The sequence below is a fragment of the Bubalus kerabau genome, chromosome 3, assembly GCF_029407905.1.
Source record: "Bubalus kerabau isolate K-KA32 ecotype Philippines breed swamp buffalo chromosome 3, PCC_UOA_SB_1v2, whole genome shotgun sequence".
NCBI classification, from domain to species: Eukaryota; Metazoa; Chordata; class Mammalia; order Artiodactyla; family Bovidae; genus Bubalus; species Bubalus kerabau.
In genome coordinates, this window is record NC_073626.1 from 80892796 (window position 1) to 80905478 (window position 12683).

A 12683-nucleotide genomic window follows, 5' to 3' on the forward strand; every position below is an offset into this window, starting at 1 on the left:
AGAGGATACTGATACAGAGACAATTAGTTATACTTTAATTTGTGTACTGTGACAGTGAATTGCCTGTTTAGCTATAAAGCTAGCATAGTATCTTTCCAGGTGGCTCAATGGTAAAGAATCCACCTGCTAACGCAGAAGAAGGAGACATGGGTTCTATCCCTGGGTTGGGAAGATTCCCTGGAGGAGGAAATTCGACCCACTCTGGTATTCTTGCCTGGAAAATTTCACGGACAGGGGAGCTTGGTGGGCTACAGTCCATGGGATGGCACAAAGTTGGACATGAACAACTGAGCAAAATAGCATAGTAGCTAACATACAGTAGAAACTTAATACGTATTTGTCAATGTTGAATACATTTCCAGACTCAGTAGAAAATTATTTAATGGGAAATTTAAATTACACCTTTGAAAAGGAGCTGACATGTTCGGTAATACCTACAGGCATGTTGCTGAGATGTCCAGCAATTTTTAACAGGTAAAGACAGCTGTATAGGTAATTCTTGAAAAAATGGCAAGCTAATCGAGAACAAGACTCTGAATAAAGACAAGGGTTTCATCTATGTAGAAAAAGAGTCTTGTCAATTAAGTAAGTAAACTGGAGAGTATGCAAGCTATTTCGAATCAGCTCCTTTCATAGTATTGTTAAACATGTTGTGTGAAGTGTGAACAATGTATGATGGGATGTGTGAAGGATATTTGGAGTTTATAGACACGTTACTCTCTTTCCTTATCAACTAGGCAAGCTGGAGGTAGCTGCTAGGCTAAGGTGCAACAAATGGAAAAACTTCAAGGAAGAAATTATTTTACTCAGCTGCATAGATTTTTACAAAAATTCAGAAAGAGGCAATATTTAAGATTCAAATAAATGTGACCTATATAATGGTAAATCTTGAATAAATGCTCTGTGTGTGTCTGTGTGAAAAATTCTGCTTTCCAGTATCAACATGGTAACATGAAAAGATTTGAGAATAAGATGTGGTCCAGTCGTTGCTCTATTATTAAAACTGATACATGATCTTGGACAAATCAGTTAATCTTTTTGAGCTTAAATCTTTTCTCCAACCAAACTGCACTATGTGTAATTTCCCAAGCTTGCCTTTTCTTTTTTGTTGAGCAGGCCAAGGAAGTTTTCTTCTATTTTCAGTTAATTAAAAGTAATTATCATAAATGTTTGTTGCATTTTATTGTGTTTTTCTGTATCTGTATGGATTTTCATCTCGTAGCTGTTAATATGGTGATTTATATTAATAGGCTTTAAAAAAAAGTTGAATTAAACTTGCCTTCCTGGAATAAATCTTAGTCATGGCGTGCAATCTGTTTAGTTTTATTTTTAATAATGGTAGATTCAGTTTTGTGAAATTTGCTTTAAATTTTTACTTCTAGAACCATGAATTAGATTGGCTTATAATTTTCCTTTGTGTATTAACATCATCTGATATTGGTATCATGGTTATCCTAGGTCCCAGGCCCTTGAAAATAGTTGAGATGTGTTCCTTTATTTTCTGTTTCCTGAACAAGTTTGAATAAGGGCTTATGGCTTTTGAACACACATATAAAACTCTCTTGAGCCTGTGTTTTCTTGTAGGAAGATGCTTTTAGAAAAATGCTTGTTAATTTTTTAATAGTTATTGAATTACTTAATTATTCTGTTTCTTCCTGAGTTTTGATAAGGCATACTCTTTTGAGAAATTTGTCCCTTGCTGACTTTTTTTGCAAATTAATTGGTGTGAAGTTGTTAATAATATATAATTTTGGTTTTTGATATCTACTGCATCTGTAGTGTGTCTCCTTTTTTCTTAGAAATAATGCTGCTTTATTTATGCCTTTCTTGTGCTTCCCTGGTGGCTCAGATGGTAAAAAATCTGCCTGCAATGCAGGAGACCTGGGTTTGATCCCTGGGTCAGGAAGATCCCCTGGAGAAGGGAGCAGCCATCCACTCCAGTGTTCTTGCCTGGAGAATTCCATGGTATTCAGGAACCTGGCAAGCTACAGTCCAAGGGGCTGCAAAGAGTCAGACTTGACTGAGCGACTAACACTTTCACTTTCATGATTTTCTTAATTTTGCCAGAGGTTTGCTCTGTTGATTAACCCTTTCAAAGAACCAATGAAGCTTTATTCAACCTCTTGTTTTATATGTCATAAATTTCTGATCTTTCTTTTCATTTATTTGCTTTAGGTTGTTTCTGATGTTTTTATAAATTCATAATCAGGATGCTTAATTGATTAATTTTATCCTTTATCCTGTGGTACTTTAAGTTGCTTTCCTGAAACTATAGGTTTTAGTACGTAGTAACTTTCTTATTTTTTATTTCTAACAGTTAAAATTTTCCACTAAGATCTATTCTTTGACCATGTGTTATTTAGAAGTGTGTGTGTCTGCACATGTGTGCTTGTATGTGTGCAGGGACACATAACACATGTGTTCTCCGAACACATAGGGTTTTTTCCCTTACTCTTTTCTTAATGATTTCTTACATTGTCGTCACACAATTTCTAGAGCATTACTTTGTGGCCTCGTGTGTAATCGATTTTTTAAAATAATAATTTTATTTATTTTTGGCTGTGCTGAGTCTTCGTAGCTGCATGGGCTTTCCCTAGTTGCGGTGAGCAGGGGCTACTCTCTAGCTGTGATGTGTGGGCTTCCCATTGTGGTGGCTTCTCTTGTTATGCAGCACAGATTCTAGAGCGCTCAGGCTTCAGTAGTTGAGGCGTGTGGGCTCAGTAGTATGGTTCCCAGGCTCCAGAGCACAGGCTCGATAGTTGTGGCCCATGGGCTTAGTTGCCCCATGGCATGTGGGATCTTCCCAGATCAAGGGTCAAACCTGTGTCTCCTGCATTGGCAGGCAGATTCTTTACTGCTGAGCCACTAAGGAAACCCTGGAATCACTTTTATAAATGTGTACTTTCCAGAGGTTACATTTTATCTGCAGCACCATTTGATCTGCCCATAGCGTTCAGCTCAGGCTTCCCTTGTAGCTCAGCTGGTAAAGAATCCGCCTGCAGTGTGGGAGACTTGGGTTTCATCCCTGGGTTGGGAAGATCCCTTGGAGAAGGGAAAGGCTACCCACTCCAGTATTCGGGCCTGGAGAATTCCATGGACTGTATATCCATGGGGTCGCAAAGAGTTGGATACGAATGAGTGACCAGCACATACACACACACATACACACACACATTTATCACAGTGTATTGGTCTGTTTCCCTTTCAGAAGACAGACTGAGGGCTCTTTGAGGAAAAGGATTTACTGTCTTTCTAGTATTGAAGCAACAGATCAGTGAATAGTAATTCCTCTTTACCCTTCAAAATCCCTTCTGTTGATCCCCTACCCTCAAGCCCATCTTTCCTGAGTTAGACATTCTTCCTACTAATATTGCCACAGACAATGGGATGTGTCGCTATTCTGATTCTCTTTCCAAATTTGGCTGATTGCCACTGAGGCCATAAAGACTCTGGGGGAGGAGGGGCTTTTTCTTGGAAGCTGGAACAAAGTTATATTATGCTCAAATTACTAATCAGTTAAAACCTTATAATACTGTACAATAAAACTTACTGTAACCCAAACTGAATATTATTTTACTTTCTTATGAATCAGAATGGATGATAATACTCATTATGAATATTAATTATTATGAGTAATTGAAATGCAGAAAAGTGAAATTAATCTTTCTGGTTGACATGACAGGATAATGAATAGTCAGAATTTGCTGTACCAGAAAGAAGATAAAATAGAGTAATGTCTTTGATATTTTTAGTGAAAATCTGACTCAGACCTCAACTGCCTATATTTCAGGTTGCTAATGTTGCTAGAAAATTCCTGACCTAAGAAAACTGCCTAGTGGAGTATAATTACGAAAGCCAAATTAAGAGTTTAGAAGTCTTAATGTTAAAAAAGTTGTTTTATTCTCTGTGGAAGACTTGGGAACATCATTAATGTTCCCAATATGCACTTAATTTTTACCTAAATCTAAGTAGTACCATCCGCACCTGTCCTGCCAGAAAATTCTTGCCCTTCTAAGATGATATCCCAGTCTATTATACCCAAAAATATTTGTATTTTTATCTAGTTTAATACTATAGTGTTTCTTTGAAGTTTAAAAATTACATATTGCAGATGCAAAAAAAAGAATTTGCAGCAACATTTTAAACCAGGAAAACCATTTATGTCTTTACAAAATAAAACTGTTTTAGGAAGAAAGGGGCCTCTTTGAAAATTACTTCCAAAGAGTTTCAGGGCCCAATCATCATTATCATCACTTTACACAAATGATTGCATGTAGGCTGCAGTCAATTGCTACACAATTTCTTTTATCCATCGAGGCTTAATGGAAAGAAGTCAGATGAAAAGGAAATATAAATTCAAAATCTCTGTTCATAGTCTTAATGGCCTATTATTCAGCCAACTTTCTACATGTGGAAAGCCTTCATTAATACGCCATTAAAGATGACTTTAAAACTTCTGATCTGTTCTTCTGGGCTGTAAGTTAAGTCTCACATAACAAGTTTTACTTGAGCTCCTTCCGGTCTGATATCTGTATCTATAAATATCTTTGTTAGTTATATCCTGCTTTAGGAGTCTAATGGGCAGAGTATAAAAAATATATGTACCTTATTTAAAATAAAATATATTTGAAAATTTCCTTTTTCACAGTATAAAACTTGACAAGTTAAAAAAAGAAGTAGGGGGCAGGAGAGTAATAGAATGGATTTTAATCACTCCTTTAATGCCAGACTATTTGGCACAAAAGTAAATCTGCCTAGATGTTCTTGCAATATCTTGACCTTCCATTCAGTGGAGTGTGTGATCTCCAGGCTGATGTAGGCCAGTTTCTGAGATGCTGCTGTATCACGCCCCTCCATTCTAAAATTTTCCCCTTGGGGAAAGTTTGGGGGCCTGTTCTCTCTCATTCTCCACCTTTTCCCATTGTAGGGCATTTGAGGAAGTGGCAGAAATCTCTCTAAATTTTCCATTTGGACAGTAAATTCTGGTTTTTAGAACTTATCTTCCAAACTAGAGACTCATTAGCATTTAAGTGTCTGTCACTAAGAAGGTGCTTAGGATATTCCTTGCATCACAACCTGGAAGGAAAGTACAGAATTCCTAGTTTCTGAATTGGTGTATGAAGTTTCCAACCAGGCAGGGAGGCACAAAATTTCAGGCACTGTCTCCTTCCTAACCCTTTTCTATCAGCCTTGCTCTTATTCTCAGATCTCCAGCCATCTCTGACTCACACTTGACCTCATGCTAAGACTTCCCTAGTGGCTCAGACGGTAAAGCGTCTGCCTACAATGCAGGAGACCCGGGTTTGATCCGTGGGTGGGGAAGAGCCTCTGGAGAAGGAAATGGCAACCCACTCCAGTACTCTTGCCTGGAAAATCCTATGGGAGGAGCCTGGTAGGCTACAGTCCATGGGGTTGCAAAGAGTCAGACATGACTGAGCGACTTTACTTTTTTCACTAACTCAGAAGGTCACTGGCTCAGGATGGAACTCCTTTCTACCCTGAGGTCCTCTGCCTGGCATAGAGTCCTCTTGTCTACCAACCTCTCTTCCAACCACGCTGACTATCCACCTTGGCTCATGATCCTTTATTCTGCTGTCCTTAACTTGTGTCTGTCTCTCTGCTGAGGTCTTCTTGGACTTGATATGTATTCTTCCCCATCTCTCTGGCCCTGCTTAACCCCTTGTGGGCCTACTGTGGCTATTGCCACCCAAGACTTGAGGAAAAGGACATCTGCATCCTAATCTCTGTTGCGCCACCAGAAAACTATTTGACTTCAGGCTAAACTGCTCTGCACTCAGCCTTTTCTCCCTGTGAGAGGGGCTGTTTTGGATTATTTCTAGAGTCTCTTAGAAAACTCTAGGAACCATGGTATATCTTTTTCACCTCCCTTTACCTTCCATCTTCTGACTCTGTTTCAAAGAACTAAGAAGAGTACAAAATGCCATGATATACCTGCATCATGGGCACATCTGCATCATGCCTGCATCATGGAACCCAGTTAGGAAGATAAATTTGTGAAGGCGACAGCATTTCCCTTTATTTGCATCACATTGTATAATTAATAGTGTGTAAGATGATGCCTTCAGAATTTCGCTCATGCTTGTGAAGCTGTGTCCCCGGCATTTGAAGGAAGCTCCTCCACATAAGCAGCAGGAAAATGACCCTTTTTTCCCTTTAAAGAGCCAAACCACCATCCTTCATCTTTCTTCTTGTGTATCGTCACGATGTCGCCTGTGAAAACACACATATGTTTAGTTAGACAAGTGAGTTCCTGCGATTAATACCTTCCCGAGTTTGATCAGTTAAGATAGTTTTTAAGGAGATTCTGCTTTCAAGGAGTTACTTGGTAGCATCACTTTTCTGCAGGTGATTCAGACGAAGCAAAACTTATTGACCACCTCTGCTCGAAGCAGGCAGAATGCAGAGAATATTAAAAAGTTAGGTAATGGACAACTGAGTTGTGCCATAAAGTAGTTTGATTAGAAACAAAATCACTTTGCATCCTATGTCCTTGGGCTGCCTGGTTCCCTTTGGATAGAACTCATGGGTTGTCACCAAACTCTTCCTTGGTGTCTGTGCTTTAAGGGTTCCTCATGTTGGTGGGCACCATAGTTTGGTATGCTGACTATTAAGAGTATGTCTTGGCTACCAGGATTTTCTTTAGATCAAAGCAGCTTCTCTCCACTGTATGTGCCAGCTTCATAGCCCGAAGTTCCAACCTACAGCTTTGCACAATAATATAACCCCTTGTTCAACAATTCAGATAATTTGAATAAAATATCAATTTGAAGACATTACTCCTTTAAAGCAATGATTGAAGTAAATGGAATTCCTAGGAAACACATGGCTCTTCTCTAATTCTCTATTAAAAAACAAGATAAAAACACTAGTCCCCATCTTGTGAGAGAGTCCTTTCTCTCTGGCTGCTTCCTGTACATCAAAGTGGAAACATCCCCTTCCTTCAGGATCCAAGAGCTACCTGATCTTTAGCATCATCACAAAGTCATTTTCAGTTTTTTTTTTTTCTTTCACTTTTCTCCCCAGTAATTTTCTTTCCAAGGCAAAGGAGACTGTCGACCCCCCTTCTATCTTTCCTTAGTTACATCACTATTTTTTTCTGCAAGAGACCATCCTCAGTCTAGAAACTCTGTCTAATGTGTTCTCTCAGGTCAATAGATTGACACAGTCCACTACTGGAATTCAAACATAATTTATGGACTACCCTGGCCATCCAGTAATTAAGACTCCACGGTTCCATATAAGTGGCACGGGTTTGATCCCTTGTTGGGGAACAAAGATCCTACGTGCCTCATGGTATGGTCACAAAGTAAACATGTAAAACAAACAAACAAACAAATAATTTAAAATTTTATCTTCAGCTTCCCTAAGACACCAACATGTCATTCCATTTAAAGAACCCACTTGGGATATAATGTATAAGTAGGCTTTGCAACCAACAGAAAACCAAAGACAAACAAGATGATCAATTTAAGGTGTTAACTATGTAACTCAAACTCAGGATCCTGGGTTCTAGGTGGCATCTGGGATATGTGTTTTAACTCATATGGAAAGTGGGAATACTGCATTTCATTTAGTCACTTACTGATACAAGTAGCCTTAGGATGGCGTGATGAATAACAAAGTGACTTCTATAACACCTAAAACTTTTAAATTAAAGGCAACTGATTTCAGATGAAAGCAGGAGTGGGGTCTACTTTCTATTTCCTTTTTTCTTGTCTTTACTTATTTCTGAGCTACAAGGAAAAGTAACTGTGTGGAGAACTCTGGCAAACTGAAAAGGAAGTGCCCATGAACCAATAGCAAATATGTGGTGGTGTCCCTGTTGTTTACCTGTTAAATCCATTTTGACTTTCTGTTGCTTCTGGGTGCTGTGTCCTGGTCATGGAATATAAGTTTTCTCCCATGACACAATTCTTTCTCACTAACATTTTCATCTCCAGGTCTCTGCCTTAGCTTAACATTCGAACGTGGTTGCTAACTGGACATGAAAGTTGAGGTGGTAACCTTTTCTCTTTTAATAATCTTGAGGTTTTCACAACCCTTGTTGTTCAGTCACCAAGTTGTGTCTGAGTCTTCGTGGCCCTATATGGATGGCAGCATGCCAGGCTTCTCTGACCCTCACTATCTCCCGGAGCTCGCCTAAGTTCATGTCCAATGACTCGGTGATGCCATCCAACCACCTCATTTTCTGCCACCCTCTTATCCTTCTGCCTTCAATCTTTCCCAGCATCAGGGTCTTTTCCAAAGAGTCAGCTGTTCGCATCAGGTGGTCAAAGTATTGAAGCTTCAGCTTTAGCATCAGTCCTTCCCAAGAGTATTCAGGGTTGATTTCCTTTAAGATTGACTGGTTTGATCTCCTTGCTCTCCAAGCGACTCTCAAGAGTCTTCTCCAGCGCCACAATTTGAAAGCATCAATTCTTTGGTTCTCTGCCTTCTTTATTGTCCAGCTCTCATATCCATACATGATTACTGGGAAGACCATAGCCTTGACTATATGGAACACTCAGAAAAGTGATGTCTTTGCTTTTTAACACACTGTCTAGCTTTCCTGTCAAGAAGCAATTGTCTTCTAATTTCATGGCTAGAGTCACCATTCACAGTGATTTTAGAGGAAATCTGTCACTGCTTCCACCTTTACCCCTTCTATTTGCCATAAAGTGATGGGACTGAATGCCGTGATCTTAGTTTTTTTAATATTGAGTTTTAAGCCAGCTTTTTCACTCTCCTCCTTCACCCTCATCAAGAGGTTCTATAGTTCCTCTTTGATTTCTGCCATTAGAGTGTTATCATCTGCATATCTGAGGTTGTCCTTACATAATATCTTCTGATATTAAACAAAAATCTGTGACATGGAGAAGGGGATCTGATTCCTTTGATTAGTTGTAAACCCCTTTTTGAGAGAGAAGTAGGAGAAATATTAAGCTGGGAGTCCTCTGACCCAGGTTCTAGAACTGGCATTTAGATTAAGCTATGAGAGGAAGTGACATCACACTCCAGTATGTGTAGCTTCTAAAAAGGAAAAAGGTGGGGCTGCCTCTCTGATAACTGTCCATTACTGATATTCTACCCAAGTAACCACTGTGATTAACAGTGTGACTTGGTTTCCAAGTTCAAATCCTGAGCCTCGACTGCCAGTGACTTTAGCCGAAGTACTTCACATTTCTGTGTCTCAGTCTCCTCACTCATAAAACAGGCATAAATAATAATACCTACCTCAAAAGGTTTTTATGAATATTAAATTGGACAGTGTGTTTGCAGCAATGTCTGGCACCTGGTAAATACTGCATAGATGTCAGCTGTTTTTATTATGAGCTTGCTTTATGGTGTGCTTATCTTTCTATCTTCTAAGAAGGGTGATTATAAACCTGAACTGATTTAACATGGTACTAATTTTAAAAGCTAAGACAAAGGTTATAGTCAAGTTAAAGATTTCACGTGAGAAGGCAAGTCAACTATTTGAGAATGATTCTTACCTTTTTCCAAGTCCAGTTCATCATCTTGCCTGGCCTGAAAAGGATATAAGGCCTTGCAAAGACCATTGCCGAGCTGGGTCACACCGGAGGCTGAAAGTTGGATCGAGTTTTAGTGACTAACGCCGGGTCAGTAGGCAAGAAGAACACGGTGCGAAAGTGGCCTAGTGTTCACCACATAGTGCAGAGCTTGAATATATTGAAATCTTCCCCGAAGGAAAGTTTATCATTGTACATAATGCTCATTCTTTGATTCAGTAACCATTTCTGATGTAGGTACTATAAGAATGAATTATGTGTATTATATACTCAAAAACTATAATATAGAAAATAAGTCTAGAGACAAAAGTTGTCGTAGTAATAATAATGATGACATTTTTAAATTGTTTTCCATGTGAATTTCACATCGGTCAATCTGTGTTGACCGATGTTGTATTTGTGTCTTGGAAAACCCACACTTGTTTTTCCCATCAGGAATATATTGGAGCAGGAGCTGCCTACCATTATCCCCAGGTACTTAGGGAACTGTTTCTCAAACTGTGCAACCATGGGTCTTTGATGTACAGGTGGACTACAATGTCCTGGGTTTGACTGAAACTCTTTTTTGCCAAGTTCTAATCAAGAACCTAGAGAGTCGAGGTTATGGTAATACTATAGTTGAAAAATAAAGGATAATGAAACGTGCTTGTATGGATGTGCGTTGGGGGGAGGGGTGGGGGGGTTTGAAAGGTAAAAGGCAGTGGAGGTAGATGGATAAATGACCAAAGTCAAGTGACTGAACAAAGCCGGTGGGCTTTGGGATGGCGATGTTTCTCACACAGAGGACGGGGTTTCCTTGGCAGTTTGGAGGAGGCTGTGGAGACAGGGCTGCAGAGCTCCTCACAGCGTTTCCAGGGTGAGCGTGTGGACAACAAATTGCAGGCTGTCTGAATAACATGGATGCTGGGGCTGGGGGTGCCTTCCCTAAAACATTAGAGAATTCTTCCCCCACCTCCCCCACCTGCATTGTTCTTGAGTCCTTCCCACCTTTTGGATGACATTTGCACAGAAAGCTACACATTCTAATAAATTAATCAGTCCTGATTGAAATGTTAATTTCCTTGAGCCAATTTATATCAGTGTGGTTCTGAAAATAAAATATAATTTTGGCAACGTGCTTTAGTGATAGGACCCAGCCTCGAATTATTCTGGGCATGAGATTACCTGTAGACGAAGGACTTGGAATTCTCTGCCCATCAGAAGATGCCCTGTTCACAACATTCTCTAATCTCTTCGTCAGAACAGGCCGAGATATTTTTACAGAACTATGTGTCTGCTGCTGTTTGAATAGGGGAAAAAAATATATTTTTAACAGCGCTATCAACAAAAGTATTTGAGAAAAGTAACTCTTCTGCAACTGTTTTCCTCAGGAATCTGTTTTTTAATTATTGGGAGAAGGATGTAAAGAAATCATTCAATACATTTCTAAATCCTACTATAGTGAGGTTTTGTTACTGAAACCTTAATATTTTCAGAATTAGACATTACTATATTTTACAGCCTGTGTTTGCATTTCTGACCTGCAGCCTTAAGCCAAATAATAACATTTACACCATTCCTTCTACAAATTAATTGGTTTTGATGCAAGTGAAATAATCATGACTATGTAAATGACTGAGACCCCTTTAGAGCTCAAGGCTCAGAAAGAAAACTGTCCCTTCATCACAAGGCAGTTACAGCTCCCTCTTCTGGTAGCAAATGGAAAACAGCTAACCGTGTATACTCACATGCTCATCAACGCCTAGAGTGAAACACTGAGAAAGCATTAATACATGTGTGTGAACCTTTTAATTGTGCTCACACATTATCAACATCATGTACTATGTTAAATGGATGAGACTACTGCTTATCACAAAATCTTACAATTTAGGTCTGTAATAGAAATTTTACTATAAGAGCACGTTCAAAGGATAAAGTTAGAAAATGAGAAGGAAGAAGGAACCCAAAGTATTTTAAACTCATTAATTCACCTATGAATACAAAGAATTTGTTCATTTGTGTTTAGTCTTTGTTACTGTACTCAAAAAATAATTAAATTTATCTTAAAATTGTGCAATTTGGAGATTTGAGCATTTATAATTGGCATATATAATTCATAACAGCTTTTTTGCCCTGATGCTTCTTTGAATCATTCTACCCAACAAAGCCAGTCAAGAAATTATAACCAGCCTCTTAAATGTTTACCTTTTCTTTCCACTTGAAGATGGAGTTACTACAGGGATGGTTGGGTTGAGGTCTTTGCTCAAGGTCTGCTAACACAGATGACAGTTTATAGGAGTTTGCTTGCAGAAGGTCTAGTTTCAAGCTATTCTGTGGAAACAGCATTTGACCATATGACTAAATTTCTAGAGAAGGAGGTACAACCATTGTGGGTGGATAAAAGGACATCAGGATAACTTCCAAAATGACAAAGAGGTTCAGAAAAGTACACATTCAACTCGTGCAATTCATTTGCAGAAAATGCTGAAGAGAGAAAAACAATAGACCCTTTAAGAAGTCTAAAGAAAGCCTTAGTTGTTGAGTGCATCTTATTCTGGACCCTTGTAAATAAGGTAAACCAGAAAGCTTGATAGATATATTACTCAGCATTTTGTGACAACAAGCTTTAGTTAACTTTCTGCTGAGGAATGGGGAAAAGAGAATAGTAAGTGCTGATTGCAGAAGGCGGGCTTTCAGGGGGCTTTGAAGAAAGGCAATGGAGCCATGGGCACTTAACATAAAGAAGAGAATTGACTCTTGTCAACAGAATCAAACTAAAATGATATGTGGCAGGGTTTTTGTTGGTGGTGTTATTATTTCTTGAAGAGGTGAGGTCTTATATTACCTGGAAAGTTTGCAGCAACACTTCTGAAAACTAGAAACAATATTCTGGGCTATTTGAATATAAAAATAAAGAGTGAAACTAAAGCTATTAGTCTCTCCTGTTTTCAATTTGACCTTGAACTAGAAACTTTATATTGACTTCTCTGTCAAGTTGTGTTCAGTCAAGGTAAATCAAAGCACAGAATCTAAATACTGGAAAGAGTCTGCTATTCAACATTCTCCTCACCATTGCCTCTCCCTCCTCCACATCTCCAGCCTGGGGATTCCTTTTTTTTCTTTCTACTTTTTGGCTGTGCCACTCAGAATGCAGGATCTTGATTCCCCGACCAA

The 12683-nt window shown here is 38.9% G+C and overlaps 1 protein-coding gene across 10 annotated transcripts in view; it reads right to left on the reverse strand.

Moving 5' to 3' along the window:
• Nucleotides 1-6011: 6011 nt before the first annotated feature.
• Nucleotides 6012-12683, reverse strand: part of NOSTRIN (nitric oxide synthase trafficking) — a 64873-nt gene continuing 58201 nt past the window's right edge. For 8 of the 10 annotated variants that reach the window (XM_055572339.1, XM_055572336.1, XM_055572337.1 and 5 more), the window contains 4 exons: nucleotides 11715-11840; nucleotides 10695-10809; nucleotides 9495-9584; nucleotides 6012-6231 (listed from right to left, as the gene is read on the reverse strand). In XM_055572339.1, coding sequence (XP_055428314.1) covers nucleotides 6095-6231; nucleotides 9495-9584; nucleotides 10695-10809; nucleotides 11715-11840 — 468 coding nt within the window. In that variant the 3' untranslated portion in view covers nucleotides 6012-6094. The remainder of the gene's footprint in view (nucleotides 6232-9494; nucleotides 9585-10694; nucleotides 10810-11714; nucleotides 11841-12683) is intronic. The other 2 variants (XM_055572338.1, XM_055572333.1) reach the window with 1 other exon arrangement.